Below are 27,119 nucleotides of genomic sequence, written 5' to 3' on the forward strand. Positions count from 1 at the left end.
TCGTTGAATTTTCTGTTTTCTCTTTCTTTGCAGCTCCTACTATATCGATCATGATTTCTTTTGTACAATCCTTTAAATTTATTAAAATGAAATTGATCAGTAAACTTTCTTGTTTATCACTTCAATTAATTGTTTAGGCCCATCCATCAAAGACGTTAGTTAGCCCATGAGGCCACCTCCCTATTAAGCCTTAAATGGTTGCTTGTATGAAAAGAATAATAATGATTTTTCTGGGGCAATTTGCACGATTGTCCTTCAAAGGCGCCGGTCTTTAATTTTGTCCTTCGCTTAAAAAGATAATCGAAAACTTCGAGGTTCTGGATTCGAACCCCCGCTCAATAAAATTAAAAAAAAAAATCGCAAGGCATAAGTCCATATGAAACTATGCCTATTCGTTGTGTAGTAACATAGAAACTATGCCGGACAGTGCAAAGGTTTCTATAAAACTACATATAACCTATGCCTCAAGGCATAAGTTCATATTAAACTATGCCTATTCGCGATATAGTTACATAGAATCAATTCCTTCGAGTCACCCCTTACTAGTTCATCTATATTGTGAGAATTCCTGACGAACGGTAACTCAAGTCATAATTGTTGCAATCCGATTTTACAATGAGAAACCGTAAATCTGCTAAACGTATTTATAAATAAAAAGACAACACTCACCAACTTGCAATTTATTTACTCGAAGATATGTGTTACAGACAAAAGTTATTAAAATACAAGTATTAGTTTAATGGTTGATTTTCAACGTATTTATTAAGAGCCCTTTAGTAAAATAATGATGGAATGCATTTTGCACCTTCTGTTTATCAACACGAACCTTCTTTAAAGTCTTATAGTAGAAGAGTTGAAAATATGAGTCGATTAATACTTTGATGGAGGAATGTCCCTAATTTTATCTTCTTTTCTTTTGGTACCAAAATTCAGTTTTTCAAACTCAGAGTCTTCCCCTTGTCGTTTCTTTTCATTCCATTTATAATGGGAATCTATTTTAATTCGCCCTGATTATTCAAAGCCTAGACGAAGCTTCAACTCTTTCCTTTCTTTTTGTTTATCGTCAAAATGGACTGAAGCATCTAATAATTGGTTTGTTGTCTTTGCCTCTGTTTATTCAACTTGGACGAACCATATAGTCTCTGCTTTCTTTTTATGAAAAATAAAATAAAAATAAATCTCTGCTTTTATTTTGTATAATTTAGTTATAACTGGCATCCGATCCTTTCTTTACTGGATTTATGATTAGATATGGTCCCAAGAACTTTTGGAAATTACATGCAAATGTGAACATGGCCATTGTGTACTTTGTATTTTTGGAAATAGATTAACGGAAGGTTCCATTAAATAATTAGGAAAAAAGTCTAACCTAACTGTTTGAGCTATACGAAGTTGCTTTCCCAATTCTAATACTCCCTCCGGTTCATTCATCTGGCCTTTATTTATTTTTCAGAAAGAGTCAACTTACCAAATCATGAAGAAAGAATTAACCTTACTTTTTCAGATTTATCCTTACTAAGTGTTAAGTGATCAATTCGCAATACCTATTTAATTAGTAGCATTTTAGTCAAATTACCTATTTTTGTCTAGAAATTAATATTTTTTCAATTGGTGTGAAAATAACTAAGTGCACACTCTTTTTGAACCGGGAGGAATACGTTCAAACCTTTATAATAATCTCCCTCTGTATTAATGTTTCACTGTAGTAAGACAGATTGTTCTTTGAGCTGACTCTTATGTTGTATTTTACAGATCACTAAGCACTATTTTTTGATAAATTTAGATGACAAAAGTGCTCAGGAATATACTACACGGATTATTTTAAATCTATCCAAAAGGATCATTCATATTACTAACTTGTATTGTGCTTAAAATAACTTCTTGTAGTAAAAGGACTGTTGGTTCCTGAAATAGTATAAATGCCATATAAAATGGGAGAAGAATCTATGTAAGGAGATAAATTAATTGATATATCTTGAGATCTACCTAGAAGGGAAGACATTATTCAACAAATTTAAACATAACGTAAACTAGTTACCCACATAAGGGTATAATAAATACTAGTACCAGGATCACACTTCTAAAAGTAAATTAAACCTCAATAAAATGACACCTCACTCTGACTAATTTAGCAAGACCTTATAGGTGTGACCGCAATAGTATCTTCTCTTCAATTTTTGTGGTTCTCATTTTAAAGTATTGAAATTGGTACTCTAAACTGGTGATCACTTGTCATGCATAATCTAGATGATAACATTGTTCAAGATGCTAATGCACTAATGTTATATAAGAATGTCAAATTATAGAAAAAAAAATAGTTTAAAAAATGGAAAAGTTATTTTTTTAAAAAAAAATAAGAAAACTGATTATTTAGTTTTCACATTTTTTTTTTAAAAAATCAACTTTTCCATTTTTTAAATCATTTTTTTTTTCTGATTTTCTAATTTTTTTGATTTTTTTTTAAATCCAGATTTTTTTTATATGCTGATTTTTTTAAAAAAAAAAAGTGCAGTTTTTTTTTTAAAAAAAATATACAGTTTTTTTTTAATAAAAAAATATTATTTTTTAAGTTCCATGTAGGTGCCACCATAGCATTACTTATGCCATGTGGACAATTTTTTTGAGAAAATTTCAGCTTCACTTGCCTTTTGGAGAGTGAGTTCACACATTTAGTTCAGGTGTGTTTTGCAAACTAGATAGTGATAGTCTAGATAGTTTTCTCAACCTTATAATAGTTTACGTATGAAACTAAAAAAAAAAGTGATAGTTAGGGTGTGTTTTTGACCCTTATCTCATTTTTTATTGGTGTTTTTTTTCCTGTAACTCAACCTTAAGACTCTAACGAGATCATTAATGCCAAATATGTAGGGATCAATCACAATGAACATCCGAGAATTGTGTGAGACAAAGTTATATATTATATATATTTCTTCTTCTAAATTATGGTTGTCAAAAATGACCCAGTTTATGTAACTTTGTTTTACAACTGATGAGTTAGGTAATTAGGGATATAACTAAGAGATCAATCTTAGGTCCCGTTTGGACATGCATTTGAAATCAGGTTGATTCGAAGTTGAAGTATTGTTTGGACATGCAATTTAGATTTCTTAAGTTGTATTTTTTTTTCCATAAACTTGAAAATCCCACAAGTTGTGAAAACTATCAAAACATCTCCAATTCTTATACAATTTTACCAAATGAGCAAATCATAGTTCATAACAAAGTTAATACGCTACTAGAAAGCATTTCTAAAAAAATACAACATCTATTGATCGAACTTTAGTTTAATAAAAAGAAAAATTGAACATGAGTTTTAGGGTAACTATTCTTTAATATAATCTTCCACATGATATGAACATTCTCTTCACTTCTGGCATGCATTTCCGATCAGATGACCAAGACACTAACTAATATTGTTATTTTGAGTTAAGTTTTACATTTAAAAATATATACCTACCAATTTATGGGTTTTTTTAATTATGAAATATAAACTCAAGGTCAAGTTTTACATTTGAAAAAAAAAAAACTGAAATCATGATTTGGAATCTCAAATCTTACTTTTTGGAGAATTTGGGATTTGGAATCATGATATGAAGTTGAATTTGAAATTTTGTACAAATTTCATAAATAAACGCCTATTTGAAATTAAAATATGAAATCATGATTCCAAATTGCATGGCCAAACGCCTACTTAGTGAGTAAACCTTACATGGTCATTTGGTTGCAGAGGCGAATCTAGAATTTGTAGAACATGGGTACACTACTAAAGAAATGAGAAAAAAAATTGCATTAAGTGGGAATTGATCCTTGTTCATCGTGGTAAATAACTAAGTTTTTAACCAAATGCACAATTAAGTGTTTTTATAGCATGAGTGTCATCAGATAATATTGGATCATTTCTAGAAAATATGTATATAAAATATCTAATTTTGCGGAAAGTCCATGGGTTCATGTGCCCCATAATTTGCACATGAATTCGCCCCCTGTTTAATTGCTAGTTAGAGTTATACAAGTATTAGTAATGCGGGGATTAGTTATACAGGATTTAGTTATAAACGCATGGTTTAATTTTTCCATGTTTTATTATGCATAAAATAATACATAGAATTTCCTCATAATTATGCATGAACTTATTAGTTATGTAGAATTCTAAATATCCAATCAAACACCATATTTGGTGTATTGTATTTTATACATAGCCAGAAATGTTAACAAAATTCTTGTCATGTTTTGCTTTTGAAAGTCAAACTATTTGAATTTAGACCAATATTTTAAGATGTATTTTGTCACCATATTGAGATTAGAAGAATTGCAACTTATAATACTTTTTCATATAGTTATAAATATGTAATTATTATTTTTATATATTGAATTAATCTAATCCAATTTAGCTTTGTAATTAATTAAATTGACTTTTGAAAGCGAAATATGAAAACTAATTTGGGACGAAGCGAGTAATTTATTGGGATGGTAATCCTGGGTGAATGGGTTTAAAATGAAGATTCGGCCAGTCCGCCTTTAGTATTTTTACACCCTATGATAACTTGGGAGAACTAATTACCTGTTTAGCCCATTTTTAATTTTTTAGCCAACTTAGCCATTATTGTCGTCGGCGACGATCCGCTTGTATTCAGATTCCCATCTCATTGTCCATTGCGGGAAAGTCAAAGCTGGACATATCCCATTTCTGGTTCATTCATAAGCAACTCATTCCCATCATTTGTAAGTAGTGCATAATCAGCTAAAGTCATGTTCTCCGTTGTTGGGAAGGTGAGAGCCTTTTGTGGTGCCTTTTCTGTAGAGCTTGGTGGAAGAATCAGCTAGGTTATGCAGATGCTCTATTTTTATGATTTTTTAATGAAGCAAGATGGCTATGGTGTATCTGTGTGTATTACGGAGAGTAAATTCTTTATTGATAATGCAAAGTCAAAGTTACTTGTGTGTTATTTTGTCTCTCACGTGTCTTTTGTCCTCATGAATGCAAAATGTCCCACATAAGTGTTGGAAAGTCCTTCTTTCCACTTTATAATGAAAAGTCCTTTATTGGGTTGGTAAATGGGCTAGAATAAGAGAGTGTCCTCGTGCACATGAGAATTGAGCTTTGTAGGCAAAAACGGGTCGATATCCCAATCCCCCCCCCCCCCCCCCCCCCGGCGCTCGAGAGGTATACATGAGGCCTAATTAAAATCTGATGTTGCAAAATATTATTTTTACTATTTTTTAGCTCAACCGAAATTGCCTAAATATGCTTAACAGATAATTGTCCAAGTTCATCCCCTAGAAGTGAGTAGTCAATTAACATTAATGGCGGTCGTTATTACTCCAGATTATGACAACTTTTATTGTCAACGTTAATGGCGTTTATTCTCGACCATTACTCCAATTGATATGGCTCTTTAATTTCTGAACGTTAAGAGGCGTTTCATATATCCTCCTTTACTACCCAAAAGTGGTCATCTACCGATATATTCAGCACATATCTCTCTGGTCGAAATCATTTAAAAATACTATCTTCTTCTCCGAATACTTTTGGGCAATATTTTTGTGCAATCTCCAACTTTCAACCACAAGTGCACGTGTTTGGGACTGACTATGGAACCTTGGGGAGCGAGCGGCTACAACGATTTGCATTCCTGTCGGGCCGAAATCGCTTTCAAAGCAGTGGTTTGCCACGATACGGTTTTGTGATAACTTCTTTACTGTTTTAACTTTCTGTTGTATCAATATTGTACTACTTTTTACTAATAGTATCCATGACATGTTTCTTAGCTATATTTCAAGATGGTCTTGGGTGTATTCGTAGGGGATCAAAATCAATTTTTGTATAATTTTGTATAACAGTGTAAAAATGTGTATAAACACCTCTATACATTATGTATAAACCCCTCTTATGTATAAGCACCTCTTGTATAAGCTTCTACAATATTGTATACTAGTGTAAAAGTGTTTTACACTTCTTTTATAAATTTGTATAATCTTGTATACCAGTGTAAAAGTGTGTATAAACACCTCTCATATATTATTATACAATTTTATATAAGGTTGATACATTGTCTACTACAGGTGTATAAAGTTGTATATTGTTGTACACCGTGAAAAAGTGGATATGCGGGTGTAATTTTAAAATATGGCTACGCAAATGTAATTTTGTATATTAGACTGTACATTAATGAAATTTCCCCAAAAGAAAATTCATCTACTAGATTCTTCGTTTCTTGATTCGCTTTCGCAAGTCGGCAAAATTTAAGTGCTTCTGATGTACTAATATGGACATTGAAAGGATCAGGGACTCAGATACCATGTGAATTTAGGCCTCAAACAAATCTTGGTAGCACACTAACTAGTTCAGATCAAGAATTTAAATCATCAGATGCAGTAGTGAACTATTGCACTTTCTTTTCCAATCAAATGTTCGTTACTGCGTTGGAGCCTGATTAACTCGTATTGATACCACATTGTCATTGCACCAAATATTTTAGTTTTCCATCCAATGTTTCGAACCCAAATTGGAATCCCGATTAACTCGGGTTGATGTCGCATGATCATTACACTATGTTTTGGTTTTCCATCCAATTCTTGTAGGGTATTCGTATTGGGATTCCGATTAATTCGCATTGACGCCAGGTAAGGTTTATTAAGTGGGAAAGCGCTCCCTACTAGAGTCGAAGCCGACACTTCTAATTACGAATAGAGAAATTCTATTCATCTTACTATAATCGTTGACGTCAATTATTGTTCTTACTATTTGCACCGGATGGTCAATTCAACTTAATACAAATATATAATCCTATATCCTGCTAACTCGTTCAAAGAAAGTCAACCCATGCACCAATCGACTTCGTTCTATTAAAAGAAAAAGTCGTCGGACTTTTACTCTGTCGGGCGATTCCTCTTTGAGCGATTAGAAAAAAAATTACCCACATACATATTATACAGATCAATTTGAAGGCATATATATGAGGCCACGACGACAACTTAATTAAAGAGTTGACCAGCCGCTTTGTGTTGACCCCTACTTATCATCGGTAATACAGCGTTTAGGCCTTGCTCAGTATGGACTCATTCGATGCACCTTTTCTGGAAATTTCCTCTAGTGCATTATCTAGAGCTTGTTTGACTTTTTTTTTCTTTTTCTATTAGATGTTCGGTATCCGCATTGGAGCCCGATTATATCTGGATTCGAGCTACGTAGGGCTACGAAGGATTTTTTCATACTCGAGGCTCAAATTTGAGACATCTGATTAAGGGAGGAAGAACCCCATCCGTTGCACCACATCCTTTGGTGGTAGCTTGTTTGGCTTGAATTACGATAAGTATGATGACGAACTAAAGTTAATGTGTTGCTAACACATATTAGTTTAGTGATATTTGCGTTATTATTTTTTGCGAAAATCAAGAACAATGTAAATCAACCGATTCAAGTATGATGTAATGAAACGTTTCACAAAGAGACGCAAACACTACCATAGAAGTTATTAGAAAGGGAAAAAAAATAGAAATAAAAATAAGTTACTTAATTACATTCCATTTCAACGCAGCCCTTCACGCGTGGATTTAATAAAAAATTTGCGCCGCTTGCTCTTCATATGGGCTGATCTTTAATTTTGCCTTTCAAATTGCCCTTATTTAAATAATCAAGATTCATTAACTAACTTTTTTTTAGATAATTAATTATATAAGCATAATTTAATTAGGGGTAAGTTAGTAAAAATATTTCTAATTTTCTAAGAGTGAACAATTTCTTAGAGGGTGTGCATGAGCTAAAATAACTACTTATTATGAAACGGAGAGAGTAGTAGATTTCAATTGAGATGAGTAATTAATATGAGTATTCTTTATTGTTTTTCCTTTCAATAGAATCCCCTGTGATTTCCTAACACGTTGTCACGTCCAAATTCAAAGAAGCAAATCAAGTTTTTGTAGTATAAGGGCTACTACTAACATAGATAACTCCTTAATTAACTGATCTAAAGTTTTCTGCCATTTACAAACTCTTTGACCTGCCACATGTAGTTGCAAAATTATCTCTCTAGCTCTAGCAGCTATGTCTCCCTTTTATTTATTTATTTATTTATTTATTTATTTATTTATTTATTTATTATTTTTTTATAATAAAAGCTGCGGGTGGTTCCTCTCAAATCTCAATCATATATAATAGATTGGAGCAGCAGAAAGGAATCCCAAAATTGTACTCCATTCACTTTCACTTATCCATTTTATACTCTTCACGTTCTTTAAAAAATAATAAATGGACTACATAATTTACCAATGTATTCATATTAATTGATGCATATTTTTATTGGATTTAAAAAATGATTTGAAGTTAGTAATTAATACTATGGGTAGAACAGGAAAAAATAAATTGTCTTCTCCTGATATGCTAAAAGTGACAAGTAAAAGAGAAAATCTATTTTTAGAATACTGAATAAGTAAAAGTGAACGGAGAGAGTATATTTAGGCCTAAAAAAGATTGATAACATGCACTTAGATAGTATTAATTAATTTTGCACCAAAAAAGAGGATTAGTATTAATTTTCAATTTGTGAATAAAGTATTTGTATTTGATTAAATACTATTACTCCTATAAGTTATTTCCATTAAGGGTCTGTCCGGAAAGCCACATGGTAATTGGAATTGATGTAATTACTAGGGTAGTAGTTATATAGCCTAGGATTTACACAACCTAGTAATTATAATGGCCTGTAATTATAAGCATACTGTTTGACTGCACATGTGTAATTACATGGTTAGATTAGTTTAAAAATAAAAATTAATACTTGACAAATATGTGTCTTCATGAATGATATATTAAATTAGGTATTTAAGATACATGTTGTTTTTGAAAATATATTAGTTAAAAATCACATATTTGTAAATAATATTGTAAAAGTAATTGTATATGTTTTTCAAATCAATAATATGTTAATTTAATTAATTATAAAAATTAAAAACACATATTTTGTAAGAACATTAGGGGCTGGATGTTTGACAAAAAGATTAATACTTATACATATAACGTCATAACGTTATTCAAATGTTTAACAAAAAAATAATCTATCAGTTGTAAGTGGAAAATGAACAACATGCAATTTAAAACAAGTAAATAATACTAAAGCAAATAAATTGAATCGAAAATATAGGTTAAATACAAAATCCAAAAAAAAAAAAAGTTTAACATCATACTTGTATGTCAAATTCAAACATAACATAAAATAAGTTCCAACATAACTTAAGTAAATATAATTCAAAAGAAAGTGAAAACATATATAAGTGTATAACTTCAGTCAACAACAAAATTCTACTTTAATAACATCACTCGTTATATGTCAAGTTTATTAATCACTCATTTTTTCTACTATTAGGAATTAGGGAGGGTAATTTCGAAAACTAGAATATTAACGTAGTTACACTAAACGAAGAAAATAAGAAAAAAAATACGAGTAATTACATGGAATCACAATAAGTAAAGGTTGGGAAATGAGAAGAAAGAAAATGAAAGATATAAAATGAAAGATATAAAATATAAAAAATATTTTTTTAAAAAAATAAGAAGATTAAAAATTAATTAAAATAATAGTAAGATAAAAAACTAATTAAAATAAAAAGAAATTAAAAAGTAACCCTGTAATTGTTATCAATTCTTAACCCCCTTTGAAAATTAGAGAGTGTAATTACCCCCTCCAATTACACCCAATTACATGCTGACTATGTAACTATTTAACCTGATAAATATGTGAAGCTGTGTGATTAGACTCAATACCAATTACATGAGTGACTTTCCAAACAAGCCCTAAAAGTGTTTGCATGCTCAAAAGAGAATCTTGTTAGATTAATCTAACCTTCAAATTTAAACTGGCCACATAAAAAAGTACTCACTCTATTCCAAAAGGACTGTCCTCCTTTATTTTTAGTTTGTTTAAAAAAATTGTCACTTTTTTATATTTAAAAACAATTTAATTTTATGAGATAATTTACAGCCACACAAATATCTAAGACTTGTTTTGAATCACATATTTTAAAAATCTTTCTTTATTTTTTAAATTTTGTATCAAGTTAAAAGAGGATAATTTTTTTGGAACGGAGAAAGTAACAAAATCATACAATAGTGGAAAGTTTATTAATTTTGTCATGGCAAAGAAGGAAAAAATTGAATGAGGAAAAAAAATGTAATGACATGAGGCTAACGTGTGCCTTGACATCACCGTGCGGTTTCACGTGTCAATTTAGGAGGCACCACTACATTGAATTTTTCATCTAGAAAACACCCATCCCCTTCAAACAATTAAGACAGACCCTTTTACAAATACGACCAGTCGACCACATCGGTATGTTCAAATTATTAAATCTAGTATAGTAAATAAATTTAATCTAGAAACCATTTTAGCTTATTTATTTCATTATAAGTACTCCTCCGTCCCAAGTATCTTAGTTTGATTAAACATAAAATTTAAAAAATAAAAAGAGATTTTTAAATTTTTATGGTCCTAAATTAAAGATATGTATAATATACGAATATGTTCTTTGAATCTTGCGATTATAAATTTATCATGTTTGATGTTTGAATTGTTAATTTACTAAATTTAAAAAAAAAACACTATTTTAGGACAAACCTAAAAGGAAACTGAAGACACTTTCGTTTGGCCATAGATTTAGAAGTTGAAACTTGAAAATTTGAGTTTTTGAAGTTGTGATTTTTGAAATTTAAAGTTGTGTTTGAACATGTATTTTACATTTTACTCAGAATTTATATTTTAAATTTGTGAGTGAAAGTGAATTTTTTCTCAAAAACTAGTCTGAAATTTAAAAGTATTTTAAAGATAAATTTTAAAAATCTAATTAAATTTTAATGACCACATAAATATTTGAAGATAATTTTTTAAAATCTATGGTCATTAATTTACTACTCCTTATATACTAAAAACAACATAACATAACAAACCAATCAAAGCAAAGCTGTCATCGTCCCTACACACGTACCAATGATATCATTTTCTTTCTATATAAACAGAGGCCTTACCTATTCTCATTGCTATAAAAAAGTAAAGCGCAAATAATTCAGCAGTAATTCTAGTTCCCCATCATCATTTTTCTACATCTCTCCTTTGTTAACAATGGCAGAAACACCTGTTGTGACTCCCCATATTGCAATATTACCATCTCCTGGTATGGGTCACTTAATCCCTCTTGTTGAATTCTCTAAAAGACTCATTCAAAATCACCATTTTTCTGTTACTCTTATTCTTCCTACAGATGGCCCTGTCTCTAATGCTCAGAAAATTTACCTTAATTCACTCCCTTGTTCCATGGATTATCACCTTCTTCCACCTGTAAACTTCGATGATTTACCACTAGATACTAAAATGGAAACTCGTATTTCCCTTACTGTTACACGTTCTCTTCCTTCACTACGTGAAGTCTTTAAAACACTTGTTGAAACCAAGAAAACAGTTGCTCTTGTTGTTGATCTTTTTGGTACTGATGCATTTGATGTTGCAAATGATTTTAAGGTTTCTCCTTATATTTTTTACCCTTCTACTGCTATGGCTTTGTCTCTGTTTCTTTACTTGCCTAAGCTTGATGAAACTGTGTCATGTGAGTATAGAGACTTGCCTGACCCGGTTCAGATTCCGGGTTGTATTCCTATCCATGGAAAGGATCTTCTTGACCCGGTTCAGGACAGGAAAAATGAAGCTTACAAATGGGTTCTTCATCATTCAAAGAGGTATAGAATGGCTGAAGGAATAGTAGCTAACAGCTTTAAAGAATTGGAAGGTGGAGCTATTAAAGCTCTTCAAGAAGAAGAACCCGGTAAACCACCCGTTTACCCGGTTGGACCACTTATCCAGATGGATTCGGGTTCGGGTAGTAAGGCTGACAGGTCAGAGTGTCTGACGTGGCTTGATGAACAGCCACGTGGCTCTGTGTTGTATATTTCGTTCGGGAGTGGTGGGACCCTCTCTCATGAGCAGATGATTGAACTTGCATCAGGCTTGGAAATGAGTGAACAAAGGTTCTTGTGGGTAATTAGAACCCCCAATGACAAAATGGCCAGTGCTACTTATTTTAATGTCCAAGACTCAACTAACCCTCTTGATTTCCTCCCAAAAGGGTTCTTGGAAAAGACCAAAGGGTTAGGTTTAGTGGTTCCCAATTGGGCCCCACAGGCTCAAATCCTTGGTCATGGTTCAACTAGCGGGTTCTTAACTCACTGTGGATGGAACTCGACTTTGGAGAGCGTGGTCCACGGGGTACCATTCATAGCTTGGCCACTCTATGCAGAACAAAAAATGAATGCGGTTATGTTAAGTGAGGATATAAAAGTGGCACTAAGGCCAAAGGCCAATGAAAATGGAATAGTGGGACGATTAGAAATTGCTAAAGTTGTGAAAGGACTAATGGAAGGTGAAGAAGGAAAAGTAGTACGCAGTAGAATGAGAGATCTTAAAGATGCAGCAGCCAAAGTGCTGAGTGAAGATGGTTCTTCTACAAAAGCACTAGCTGAATTGGCTACTAAATTGAAGAAAAAAGTGTCAAATAATTGATATTGCTAGCCACTATTTTTTATTGCCAAACTCCATGTCTATAGCTTGTTCCAGTCCTAGTTAGTAGCAATTGTGCTTGGCAATCGAAAAGTTAAACATGTTTTGGCTTATGACTTTGTATACAGCTACGAAAATTACATATGAACTACTCCCTCCTATTCTTAATATCAGTCTGCTTGACAAATTGAATTTGATTCAAAATATATGCTTACTACTCCTATTAGTGTGTATTAAGCAGTTAAGAGAGAGAGATAAAAACTAATATTATACTCATATGATCAAGGTAATTAAATAATTTTTAAGGAGTGTGCAAAAACGTTAAAAGATAGATAATATAGATTAAAGGGGCTAATTTTTTTTTCTCTTTTTCCGTTTAACAAATTTGTCTGGATAATTGATTGTGCTATTATGAAGTAGTAGGTAAGAAGGATGGGATCAGTCATTAAGAGTGGAGGAGGACCCAACCACTAAGAAACTGTGTGAAAATAATGTTTTAGCCATGGTGGGCACTAATTGTAAATAAATGGAGTGGTTGGTTGGCAATTGATATATGAGGTCTATCACCAGCAAAAAAGATATTTACTGTATATGTCTTCTAGTGTGAGAGTTGTCGCATGGAAGGACACGAGTACGACAAGCTGATACTGGAGAAATATGGTTGTGTCTAATTAGTAAGTAATGTTTTGGTCTCATTATTTTTGTTATTTTGTTATGTTAAATTTTCTACTATTTTGTTTACAATATGTTTGTTGTTTAAAGGTGATATCAATTTATTGGGAAGAGGGTAGGGAATGGATTTCCAGTCTTCAACCTACTCTCTCACCCGCTTGTGGCGTTTATTTTATGTTTGAAAAAATATTATTACGGGAAAATGGTCAAATATATTCTTCTACTTTAATTTATTAGCTAATTTTGCCCTTCGTTAGTCAAAGTAGTCAAATATACTCTTCCCGTTACAAGTTGGGGCCAAATATACCCCTACCGTTAACAAAGTTTAAAAAATATCCCTCATTTCTAACATATTTCAACACAAAAAATTCTAGTCATTGGAAATGGGTGACATGGATGCCACATGACATTTAACTTATTCTATGTGGTGCCTACGTGGCAATTTTTTAAAAAATAATCTGAAAAATTGATTTTTCTAAAAACAAATCTGTGAAAAATGGCTTTTATTAAAAATCTGATTTTTTATTTTATTTTATAAAACTCGTTTCTTAAGAAAATATATTCTGAAAAATTGGATAAAATCAGTTTTTCATATTTTTTAAAAATTAATCCAGATTTAAAAAAATAAAATTAGTACTCTTTTTTATAAAAAAAAAATTATTTACAGTTTTCCAGATTTTAAAAAAATCATATTTCAGATTTTTTCATTAAAATATCCAATTTTCGAGAATATATTTTAAAAAAATGGGTTTTATTATAACAAAAAAGTTTCAGATTTTTAATAAAAGCCATTTTTGTTTTCAAATTTGTTTTAAAAAAATCAATTTTCTAGGTTGTTTTTTAAAAAATTGTCACGTAGGCACCACATAGAATAAGTTAAATGCCATGTGGCGTCCATGTTACCCAATTTCAATGACTAGACTTGCTTGTGTGGGAATATATTAGAAATGAGGGATATTTTTAAAACTTTGCTAATGGTAGAGGTATATTTGGCCTCAACTTGTAACGGGAGCTGTATATTTGACCCTTTTCCCTATTATTAATATCTCAAAGAATAAGAATCATCTTTTAGAATTTCTCTAATACCTGCTATTAATTTTGGTCAAAAGAATTGATTCTACATTTGATTAGCCTTAATGGCTTACCTTAATTGTGAGAAAATATTCTTAGCGTTACTTTTTAGACCCAATTGAGCCCCCGTTTGGCCATAAGAATTATTCACTTTATTCCGAAATTTTTTTTCACTTTTTTTCGGAACTAGCGTTTGGCTATGAGAATTCGAAATACAACTTGAAGTTGTATTCCGGAATACCAAAAACTCAAAAAACTTGTTGTTCAATTTTTTTTACTTTTTTCACTTTTTTACAACTACATTTCACCAAAAACTATAATTTCAAAAACTATGGCCAACTCCAACTCCAACTCTAACTCCAAAATTCCAAAAAAAAAAGTGTTTTTTTTTTGGTATGTATGAACGAAAGGGGCCTGAATTAGCAATGAAGTCAATTTGTGCGTTCATATCAAACCATTGAATTGGTCTTAAATGGCTTTTATTGCTTGAATAATTATTAAGATCAGAATAATTACTATGGTCAGACGTGAGCCTTAGTCCATTTTGGTTACCTATATATTTACTCTTCAGCCATCTTTTATAAAAGGATATATTCTGGTCCTTTTCCCTTGGATTAGAGAGATCCTATATCAAATTCTTCCTCTCATATTTTGTATTGCTGGGTTTTCGTTAAGATAAATCAGTTAGATTCTGGCTCTTAATTTTATATTAGAAGAGTTTATTGAATCCTCGGGGATACACCTATACCGAGTGAAATATCCTTAAGAACAATGTCTTTGACACGCCTCAAGCTTTCAATAATATTCCCGCAGTGTTCGTGATCAAGTAATTTTCGTAGGATTATCAACATTTAATTTTTATTAATTTTTGTTCATTATATAATGCTTTTTGGGTCCTGGTGCAACATTTTGTAATTGTAATTAGAATATAACTCAACGGCAATTTGGCATATATAGGCTTTTAAGTACTAGTTTCGGGGAGGGAAAAATAATTTAAAATAGGAGGACAAATTCAAATCTAAAACTTTCATATAACATAAGGAGAAAAGAGAGATAATTGTGTATCTTCACGCTTCGTAACGCTAAACTCCCTTATGATATATGATCTTATGCTTATTTTCCTTATTTTGAATTATGAATTACTTTGCATAGTTGAAGGATAATATAACTATTACTCCTTGTAAAAGAAGCTCATGTTAGACATGTGACATCACCTGGCTCTAAACATTGTTATTACTCATTAGCCACTAAATCTAGTCCATTATGTAATGATAAGAGTAAATCTAACTTGAACGTACTACTAACAATAAGCAAATATAAAACATTTCATATAAGTTCAACGATAGATTCGATTCTTTTTTCTAATTTTATAAACCTGCTCCTGGCAAGGGCACCCTAACAAGGTTCACCTATAACATGATTCAAAATAATTATCTAAATGATGTAACTAATTAATACCTCTTCAAAGTGATAGAACCTATGAGTTCACCTTTGGCTAGTTCACAACCTAAAAGTTTACTCAAAACAGTCTAGGGGACCTGGTCCCCGAACTGTTTTCACAGATGATAATGGAAAGTAAATAAGGTAATATATTTACGTGAAAAACTCCTTGCTCAAGGGATTAAAAACCACGATCTACACCATTAGGATTTCCAACTTCACTAAACTGAGCAACTTCAGATTACAACCTATTGCAACCTAGGAATTAAACTCTTAATCCCTAACCCTTACAATACACCCATTGTAAGCACCTTTACAATAACTCTATTGCAAAGCTCCAAATCTTGACTACCTTTAGCCAACGACCCAACTGATGCTTAGCTAAGTCTAGCCAAGAAAACAAAGTTACAAAGGTTGAAATCTGTCTTACTATGATACTTCTTGACAAGAAATATAGGAATACAAATTAAGAGCATGAAACAAGAGTCAACTATCCTAAGGACTTCAGATGTCTTCAGTGGCAGGAATTGGTCCCTTGGATTGTTGAGATCTTGTTCTTGTGGACACCTTGAGAGAGGTAGCTGCCACACTTGAGAGAAATATAGCTTTTTAGATTTGCAAGTGTTAGGTCAAACTAATGCGCAACATGTTGTATAAATATGAGACCAAATAGAGAACATGTGAGAAACATGTGACCATGAATAGTAACGTTTCAAGGACTTTTAGTTCTATCATACATACAGCTGTGCTGCTGCAGTTTTGTCTGAACAGTGCAACAACTTTATAGCAGTTGAGTACCGTGCACTGCTCTCATAGGACCTGATGGAGGACCTGGTCCTTGGATTGTTTGTCAATCATCAAAACTATGAAATGCTATAAGTCATCAATTTCCCCCATTTTGATGATGACAAACTTGCAAGTGATATTCCTTCTGAGGACCAAGGTTTCTTCTTCAGAGTGAGCTCAAATCGGATGGACAATGTAGCTTTTTCATGCTAGACCTTCAATCTTCATGTTGAAACATTTCACAACTATGAGCAACTTCCCCCTGAGAACATGTCCCTCAGCAGCATTGTACCATACTAAGACCGGTACCCTTGCATAATCAGCTTCAACAACTTGTTGAGCAAAGAGAGTAGGTCACATTTTTCATTTTCTAACAACACTTGAGAACATGTCCCTTAGCAATATTATACCATACCAAGACCGGTACCATTGCATAATCAGCTTCAGCAATTTTTTGAGCAAAGAGAGTAGGTCACCTTCTTTATCTTCTAACAACACTTGAAGAACATATCATGTCCCCCTTGCGGATTAGACCCTTCATGTTGGCAATGTTTTCCAGGCTCAATTTGATTCCATGATGGAGATTGATAAACTATATTAATCAATCTTCTATCTTGAGACCAGGTTCCCCCTGTGGATTTGTCCTTTAACAGCATGTGACCATTTTTACTTTTAAAAACAAAAACCAATTACGCCACTTAAACATAAAGAAACATCAGTTATCTTCACTGTTGTCATCAGAATTTGACTTCGTGAGGGTCACCTAACTCCTCTGAAGCATTCTTTTATCTTATCATCACTTCTTTTATCTTCCCCCTTTTGGCATCATCGAAAAGGAACTTCACAAGCAGAGATTATCAGAAGCAACAATACATAGATTAAAGAGAAACTTATTCAGAGATCGGAAATATCTGCCACTGATAGGGTCATAGCAGTCAATATAGGCATAAACATACATAATAAAATCTCTAAAAGCATTGTCAGCATTACAGTCCAAAGAAAAAGAAAGCGCAGTAGGATTAGGAAAGAAGAAAAAAAAAGAGCAGAAACACAGTGATCAGAGACTTGGCTCAGCAGAGAGAAATCCAATGAGTGATTGGTTTGTTGGAGTTGAAAGCTATAATCAGCATGTCCACTTTAGCATCTGCTGCGTGATGTGCAGCTAATAGTTTTTCCTGGAGCTCCTCAACCTTTCTCTTTTGTCTGGCATTGTCTTCTCTTAGCTCAGCATTATCAACGTTACACCTCCCGTTTTTATCGTAAGAAAATATTTGGCTTATTGGTGGTTTATACTCTTAGTATGGAAATCCGCACCCGATTGTTTGAGATATTAAGTGTTTTACCTCCCATGTATCAAACTATAAGTGTACGTTCTTTACAATACGATAGGATTAGAAGCTAAACGAACCGAATCGACGCGAGTTGGAACGGACTCAGGAGAGTCTGCAGAAGCCGGTCACCTTTAACGGGCCGTCGACACGTCGACAAGCCATCGTGGTGCACCGTCCATGCTCCGCTACCTCTGAAGTTTGAGGTGGCAGGTCGACGGAGCACGTCGACGAGCCGTTAACCCTCACCGCTGGAACTTTCTATTTCCATCTATATATATTTTAACCTTACGATTTATTCCTCATTTTTCTTATCTGCAAGACCAGAGAAAACCCTAAATATTTCCCCTTTACAATTTCCATCATATTGGAGGATTTCTAGCAAGATCCGAGCTTCGTAAAACCCGAGCTAGTGAAAGAGAAGGTTATTCCTAGGGTTTCATTGAAGTTGTGGAGCTTGGAAGTTTGAGTTGAAGTTGATTCTTGGCATTTTAGTCCCTTCAAGGTATATATATAAGATTCCTACCTTTGTGTTTGAGTTATTTATCAAGAATTTTAGTAGTTCTAAGTTAGGGAAATGTAGTTATGAAAGTGATGAGTTGAATACGAGTTAGGGTGAGACTAGGGGCTATTTTGGGAGAGGATTTGGAGTAGAATTGATTATATTTTGATATGTAAGGATTGATATTGTTATTGTTGGTGTTGTTGTTGATGTTTGGGTTGAGTTGGAATTGAAGGATTATTAAGTTGCAAAGGAGATGCCACCTGAATTGCGTAGAGTTGTAAACTAGATTAAGGTCTGTATATGAGTACGTTCTAATCTAATAATTGGTACTTGGTCTTGTGTGTAGATTTGTCAAGCTCGGGATAGTAGCATAGCTAGCTTGAAAAGCGAATAAGGTATGTTAAGGCTATCCTTTCTTCATTTTGGCATGATCTTATGATATGAGCGAACAAACGTGTAAACGAGCTTCCATATTACTCTACTCTTAGAAGCACTAGGAGTACCTCAGTCTTTGATGATCCTATATCCCGTGTTATGATTGTTCCTTCTGTCTTGGGTCATGAGATTTTATACATTGCTATTGTTAGCTCAAAAGATGTCTATCTCAAAAGATGTCTATTGGAGGTAGAACATCCTTATGTCAATCCGAGAGTTTTAGTTACTCATTATACTTATGCATTGCATTCATTATACATATGCATATTGACCCTTGACCAGAAGGCGTTATATTCGCGTATATTATATGTATATGGGGTATGGGGAAAGGGATATACGCATTACCACCTGATCAACTGGTGCACAGTGATGATGATATATGGATCGGGCCGTACGTTCCTCGGCACTAACATATGATATATGGATCGGGCCGTACGTTTCTCGGTACTGACATATGGGATACAGATAGGGTTGTACGTTCCTCGGCACTAATAGTTATATTATGACCTATGCATATCATACGCCCTTCGAGGCACTTTCATGTTCTACAAAGTTATACAGATGTTTCCAGATGTTCAGCCACAGATGCATTCAGATATTTCAGATATCTCTTATGATTCTTATGTACTTGATACTCTTATGCATTACATACTCAGTACATTATCCGTACTGACTCCCCTATTACTCGGGGGGGGGCTGCGTTCATGCCCGCAGGTTCAGGTAGACAGACAGGCGGTCCAGCTCAGTAGGACTTCCACTCAGTGACAGTCAGTGCGCTTCACTTGATTCGGAGCTGCAATTTATTTTTGGTATGCCATTTTGAGATGTATATGTGTGTGTGTGTATATATATATATATATATATATATATACACACACACACATATGGTGGGACCCTGTCCCGTCCTTTCTACATCTTTCTGTTCCATTAGAGGCTTGTAGACAGTTGTATATAGTTGGCAAGTGATGTAGCCTTGTCGGCTCCCATCTTTTTGTGTACAACATATGTAGCGGCCTAGGAACTTGCACTGTTCTTTTCCATATATATATATATATATATATATATATATATATATATATATATATATATATATATATATATATATATATATATATATATATATATTCATATATGCACAGATGGTTAATAGTTCTTGATGCATAGTTCTGGATGTTGTTCTTGTATGAGTCAGCAGGGTTCAGTTATAAGACATATCGGTCACCCAGTTATTCAGTGATTTTTAGTTACGGGTATAGGGGTGCCTGGTCGATAAAAGTCAGGCACTTGTCACGACTCATCGGTTGGGTCATGACACTCAGCCTTCAGCACTGTACTAGGACCATGTCCTTCTATTTTTAGATTTGCATTTTCAGTCTTTAACAGAGCATTTTCAACCTTCAGTATCTCTATATCTGCTAGAGATGTTTCGTTTGCCTCAATCAATCGCGAAATAGTGGAAGTACATCCCGCTCTTTCTTTCTTAGGTATGATTTCACACTCTTCTAATGTACTTAGAGTGAACATTTGTCTCTTGATTCCTTTAGTGGCATTTCGCAGAGCAACCTTTAAGTGTTTAAACACTTTTGTCGGTAAGAATCCATAAGGAAGTCCATGTACACCGTCTCTAGTTTTAACCACCTTACCATGTGTTCGATCATAAGAGAGGGCAGACTGGCTCTGTTTTCAGCATCCAAAATTTCCATAAGGACAAGGTCCTTCTTAGAAGCAATGCATTTTTTCTCTTTTCGAGGTAACAGTACTTTGTTGACGAGTGTAAAAATAAGCTGATAGTTAGGTTTCATCTGTTTTTTGTAGAGAGTATCAGTAGCTATCTCTTCACCAAATCTGACAATCAGACTTTTGAATTCGTTAGAGGCCTTGTTCTCTCTAAGCTTCTTTACACTTTCAGTGGGTACTCCTAAGATCTCATCGAGTTGAGTCTCATCCAAAGTAAAATCAACTTTTCCTACTTTGCACACCATAGTGTTATCATTGGTGTATTGCAAATTCACAAAGAAATCATCAAGCTCTTCTTTATAAGCTAGAGCAGGACATTTAAGGAGATGATCCCATCCTTGAACTCTCAGAACTTCCAATAGCTCAACAATTCCTGGGTGTGTTTCCACCTCTGAATCAAACACTCTACCTAGTAATACACTCTGTCCCCTTAGATTTTCCAATCTCAGCAACTCTTTCTCCCTTTTTTCAGTTTGGAAGAACAAAGTTTCTTATCCATACATAACTTTCTTATTTTTGAGGATTCAACATCTTCCTTTTCATGTGCTTTTCTTTTCTTGGGAGTCTTTTGTACCTTTTTCCTTTCAACACAATCTTTATCTCCTACATCAATTTCCACTCTTGTCTTTTCTGTGTCAGCAACGGGTTTTCCTTGCCCCTAGAGCTTCATTTTACTAGAGAGATCTCCTCCTCTTCTTCTTCTTGAATTTCATCCACATTAGCCACAACTTGTTTTCCCCTTAGTTGACTCAACTCAGCGGTTTTTACCAGCTTCATTTTCTTCTTTGTACTCTGCTTACTCTTAGACTGTGAGGCAAGTTGTCCTTTAGTCTTAGGTCTAGAAGGGGGTGGACTTTCGATGTTCTGCGAAGAAATCTTCTTCTGTGCAATGGATTTACTCTTTCCCAACTTTCCTTTCTTGAATGTTTTTGCGGTACCCTGTCCTTTAGTAGAAACTTTAGCAGAACCAGATCCCTTTGTTGATGATTTCTTCCAAGGAACGATAATAGTAGATAGAGGTGTAGCATCTAAAGTCTCCTCATCGGGACCAGGTACCTTCCTTTGTACTTGAGAACTCGCTTCTTCATTGTTTCTTTATTTTTCTTAGATTTCTACAGATACACACTCCTCTCCTATATTGACACATCCACTTACATTATTTGAAATATTCCCAACAAGATTTCCACTACCCAAGGATCTGTTCAAGTTTCCACCTTCTACCAAGACTTCAGGTGTAACCTCATCCCTAGTTTCCATATTATTAAAGCTTTTGTCAATATTATCACTAATTTGGGATACACCCAGTATCTCCTTACACTTAGTGTTTTAAAAAATATCATCCGAATTTTTAACTTTTTCGTCAATTTCTAGTTCACACCCAACATGCAAATATTTCTAGTTACTGAACTCATCTACATTTACTTCTAAGTCTAAGAGATTTTGATTACTTGAGTTTACTTCTGCTTCATTCAATTTTTCTGAACCTCTCTCACCTTCTTTGGTTGCATCTTTGCTAGTTATCTCCACTCTATCATCCTTTTTAGCTACTTCCTCAGTGAGCCCGAAGAGTTTGGAGGTAGTGACAGAATTGGCACTATTGTCGGAGATGGGTTTGTCAGACTGAGAAGGGCGTGTGGATTCAAGGGCACAATTTTGTGACTGTTTCTCCTTTTGAGTTTCAGAGGGACCAGGAACAGTTGATTTAGAAGCAAAGATTATTTGGTATTGTTCATGGGAATTTTGGGTTTCTAACTTGAATACAGAGGACATATCGTCGGTTGGAAGAGGGGCTTGGGAGGATGGATGTGTAGGGATAGCTTCAATAACATTTGAGGGGGTTAAAACTTGGTTAGACATGGCAATATTTTGAGTAAGAAGAAGTAATGTTAAAGGAATAGGAAAGGGTTTTGATCGAAAAGAACTTGTGAGGTGAGGAGAGAGAAAGCATTTTGGTTTAAATATTAAATGAGAAACCCCCTTTTGATTGGTCGAGAGAGCGTTTATCGGATCAAAACGGGTCGGGCTTGAAGAATGTGAATCGATGAGATGAATCTTGAAAAAGGCGGGAGAAAGGACTAACAATGCATTCTACGATATTAATGAGGTATGTAAATGCTCGAAAAGACTACTAACCTGAGCCAGAGGAACCGGGTCCCTTGGCATTTGAGATTGCTTAAGCAGAGAAGTTTGAGAAATGCAATGTCTCCAACGCTTGTCTTATCCTGATGTGGTTAGTGAGCACACTCTTTGATTGATGCTTTAAGAAAAATGCAGGCACTGTAACACTCCATCTTTCATAACTTGGGATGACTTGTTGTGACTGCTGCTACTTACGTGCTCAATTTGCTATGGATTAGAGCAACACTACAGATGATAGCAAAATCATTTCGGCTCCAACCAGGGTGGATTTAAAGCCGTCTATTTTGAAGTCATTTTCAGAGAAGGATGATAGGGACCGGGTCCTTTGCCTTTAAGCTGTTTCTGAACCCTCTTAATTATTAACGAGAGAAACTCCATTTTAAACCTTGATAGACATCAAAAGTCTCAGTACCCTTCATTCAAAGCATTGAATACGTTTGAAATACTTAGCAGAAATATTTTCCTTTTAATGACAAAGAGTTGTCACTTTCTTGGATCCAACTCATTGAGTACCAGATCCCTTGAAGAAGTTGATTTAATTGAGAAGCACCTACCAATCTCTGTACTAAGTGACACTACTGTTGACAATTTCATTTACAGCACCGAGACTGATCGAGTATCCATTTGTGGAAGATCTTAGGATTTACTTCCCATCAGTTGGCACTTTCTTCTCAATTGTAGCTAAAACCTTCGGTATTGGTGCACGCTTTCACAGAGGAGTGTCTTGCAATTTTTCTCATATAAAGAATGTCATTTTCTTCATTCTTGACATGCCATTTTCTTCATTCTTGACACTTACACATTCCTGTGTTTTAAGGCTTTGAGTGAGAGACTATTCATTTCTTCGATCTTAAGCTCCAAGCAGTCAGCGTTTCCACTGCCCTCTCTCACTCCAACCCTTTCCTTGATCACTTGTTGACCCTAGGAACTAAGGCCAGTTTTGGTCCCAAGTAATAATAGAATGGATAAACTTGATCTTTGTTTATCCATCCTTGCCGTTTACTCTTCTTCTTCTAGGGATCGAGTCCTTTGCCACTTGGTTTGTTTTCAAACATTTTCAAACACCTCCTTCTACTCTGTTCAGCCCGAGCTCCTGCTTTGCCCCTTGTCTCATAATAGCCAGTGTGGTCAAAATGAAAGTAATTGCAGTTTTCATAACCAGATTTGCATTTACTCTGGGTATTGTGTGAAATTTTGGCTTTTTCCACACAAATGCACTATTTCACATCGTCACTAGCACGGACTGGAGTAGCTTCACCAAAAGGCCATGTCCAAAGATATGACATCTCAAGATCTGTCCTTTTCTGCTTTACCTTCTTCTGAAGCAGCTTATTCTTTGCAAGCTCAGCAATGAGATTTGGCTTGGCCTTTTCAAGTTCTTTCTCAATCCTAAGGTGAATCTCACAGATCTCCTGTTTTAGTCTGGGAGAAATGTTTGTTAGCTTCTTTATTTCAAGAGTTTTCAAGGCATTTTCTCTGATCTCTCCCTTAACACGTTTATTAGGACTTACTAAAGACATAGATCCATTGTTTCTATTTTGCTTAAACACATTTCCCCAGCCCGAATACATACTAATTAAGAGATCTGCAAGAGATATCAATCTTTTCTGAGAGTAACAATCCAGATCCTTTTGAGTATCAATCACTTTTTTTTTTCAAGGATCTGATCTTCCCTTCTTACTTCCTCATTGCCATTTTTGGCAACAAATCTCGCCTTGAGTGTAATATAGATTTAAGTTCATTTTCAACACTCATCATAAAAGAATCATCTTGTTTATCTTTAGACATGCTGAAGAAGCCTTTTCTGGTCGCCATGGCTTGCTTCATAAGGCGGTCAGCATCATTTTTTCTATTGCCATTCTTGACAGGGACCTGGTTCCATGCAGCTTTATCTTCATTGTGATTTTTATGAAGAATTTGTATATGAGGAGACCATTCCTCTGTGAAATGTTCAACCTTTCCATACTTGTGACAACAATTATTTTCTTGGCAGTTCCTGCTGGATCTTCCTTTATTTGGGATCCCACTATTTTTTCGAGCCATATTTTCGAATCTTTGAGTGGACAGTTCCATGTCAATGTCATCACTTCCCGAATCATCTATATTTGATTCTCCTTTCTCAAGATCTTGAATAGTCTTGCTGTCCTTCATTTCTATAACCCCTTTCACTCTTGCCTTCCACCGCTTATAATATTCTCCATTGAATCTTGGTGGTCTTGTGCTCGATTCTTTCTTTCCTAGGTTTGGTGAACTAGTCATAAAGAAGATCCTTTTTAGGTGTTAACCTTTTAGAAAGCACCCGCTCTGCTACCAATTGAGAGAACCTATGAGTTCACAGTTGGCTAGTTCACAACCCAAAAGTTTACTCAAAACAGTCTAGGGGACCTGGTCCCTGAACTGTTTGCAAAGATGATAATGGAAAGTAAATAAAACAAGATATTTACGTGGAAAACTTCTTGCTCAAGGGATTAAAAACCACGACCTATCCCAGTAGGATTTCCAACTTCACTAAACTGAACAACTTCAGATTATAACCTAGGCATTAAACTCTTAATCCCTAACCCTTACAATACACCCATTGTAAGCACCTTTACAATAACTCTATTGCAAAACTCCAAGTCTTGACTACCTCTAGCCAACGACCCAACTGATGCTTAGCTAACTCTAGCCAAGAAAACAAAGTTACAAAGATTGAAATCTATTCTACTATGATGCTTCTTGACAAGCAATGGAGGAACACAAATTAAGAGCATGAAACAAGAGTCAACTATCCTAAGGACTTCAGATGTCTTCAGTGACAGGAACTGATCCCTTGGATTGTTGAGATCCTGTTCTTGTGGACACCTTGAGAAAGATAGCCGCCACACTTGAGAGAAATATAGTTTTTTAGATTTGCAAGTGTTAGGTCAAACTAATGCCCAACATGTTGTATAAATATGAGACCAAATAGAGAGCATATGAGAAACATGTGATCATGAATAGTGACGTTTCAAGGGCTTTTAGTTCTATCATACATACAGTTGTGCTGCTGTAATTCTGTTTAAACAGTGCAGCAGCTTTACAGCTGTTGAGTACCGTGCAATGCTCTCATTGGACCTGATGAAGGATCTGGTCCTTGAATAGTTTGTCAATCATCAAAACTATGAAATGCTATAACTCATCACAAAGCTTTTATTGCTTCTGGTTTTCTTCCTTCTACATACATCTCTATCCATCGCAACCTGTTCAACAAAAATAGAAGAACTTATTTTATTTGTTTGCCTTGTCTATATGGTCATATTCTTGGACCACACAAAGTTATCAAATGTAGGTGATCAAACATATAGCAAATTAAAGTCCGCCATCTTTGACTGTTGATTTCTAATATTGTTCCGCACGTTCTAACTTCTATGTCATTATTGGGCTTTGTGCTTATCTTCAAACAGTGGAGAAAAAGAAGTGGCTGGAACAAAAATTTGAAGATATAAATGATGGTCATGTACATCAAATCATAAGACGTGATGCTACTGAAACCACGTCAAAAATACTGATTTTAACAAATTTTTTTCTTTGCAATTTATAACTTTGGTCTTTCACAAAACAAGATAAAATAAACCAATTAATACCAAAAGACTAAGTCATAGTATTTAAATACTTCTAGAACCAGAATATTACTCCATAGTAACTCTGTTTGTTCACAACCTAGAGCCCATTTGAATTAGCTGGCAAAAAGAGGCTTTTAATCATAAGTGTTTAAAGTACTTTTTAAATGCTGAAAGTTATTTTATAAATAAGCAGTTATGTGTTTGGATAAAAGTACTTAAAGAGTTTTTAGAGGTAAGGGTAGTATTGAAATTAACAAAAAATATAAGAGATAAAAGGGTAAAGTTATTGGTCAAACCAAAATGACTTTTAAGCCATAAAAAAATAAGTTGGGGTTGAGCAACTTCTTGATTTTGACTTATTTTAAGCACTTTTTAATTTAATTTAAATTGTTTTCTATTTACCAAACACCCAAATAAGTTAAAAAATGGCTTATAAGCTGGTTTGACCAACTTATAAGCGAATCCAAACGGGCTCATAATTGGCGACGTTTTCTGGAAGGAAAAACGACTTGAAAGTTCTTGGTTGCTTGGCATCACATTATTTTAGGAATGATATGTGACGAACCCACACAGAAATTAAAAATATTTCTCTTTTATTTATTCACTAATAAATTTGCCCGCACTTCGCGCAGGACTTAAAAATGTTAACAAAGAGCTATAAAAAAATTAGCAAGCAAATAACAAATTTAGATACCATCCCTTTTGCTATGAGAAAGATAATCAGCGATAAATAGCATTGGTTTAACTCTAGAATTTTACTTATTTATAGCAGATATAGTTAACCATAAATTAGCACTAAACCTAATTTAAGTTTTATATAATTAAGAACGTCCAAGGACTGATAAAAAAACAATAAATAAATAAATTTCAATCTTAAAAATTA

The 27,119-nt window shown here is 34.0% G+C and overlaps 1 protein-coding gene across 1 annotated transcript; it reads left to right on the plus strand.

Moving 5' to 3' along the window:
* Nucleotides 1–11,015: 11,015 nt before the first annotated feature.
* Nucleotides 11,016–12,709, plus strand: LOC132645474 (hydroquinone glucosyltransferase-like). The gene has a single exon (XM_060362472.1). It carries the CDS (start codon nt 11,112–11,114, stop codon nt 12,540–12,542), a length of 1,431 nt encoding a protein of 476 aa, XP_060218455.1. The 5' UTR covers nt 11,016–11,111; the 3' UTR covers nt 12,543–12,709.
* The last annotated feature ends 14,410 nt before the right edge of the window (nt 12,710–27,119 follow it).

The sequence above is a fragment of the Lycium barbarum genome, chromosome 6, assembly GCF_019175385.1.
Source record: "Lycium barbarum isolate Lr01 chromosome 6, ASM1917538v2, whole genome shotgun sequence".
NCBI classification, from domain to species: Eukaryota; Viridiplantae; Streptophyta; class Magnoliopsida; order Solanales; family Solanaceae; genus Lycium; species Lycium barbarum.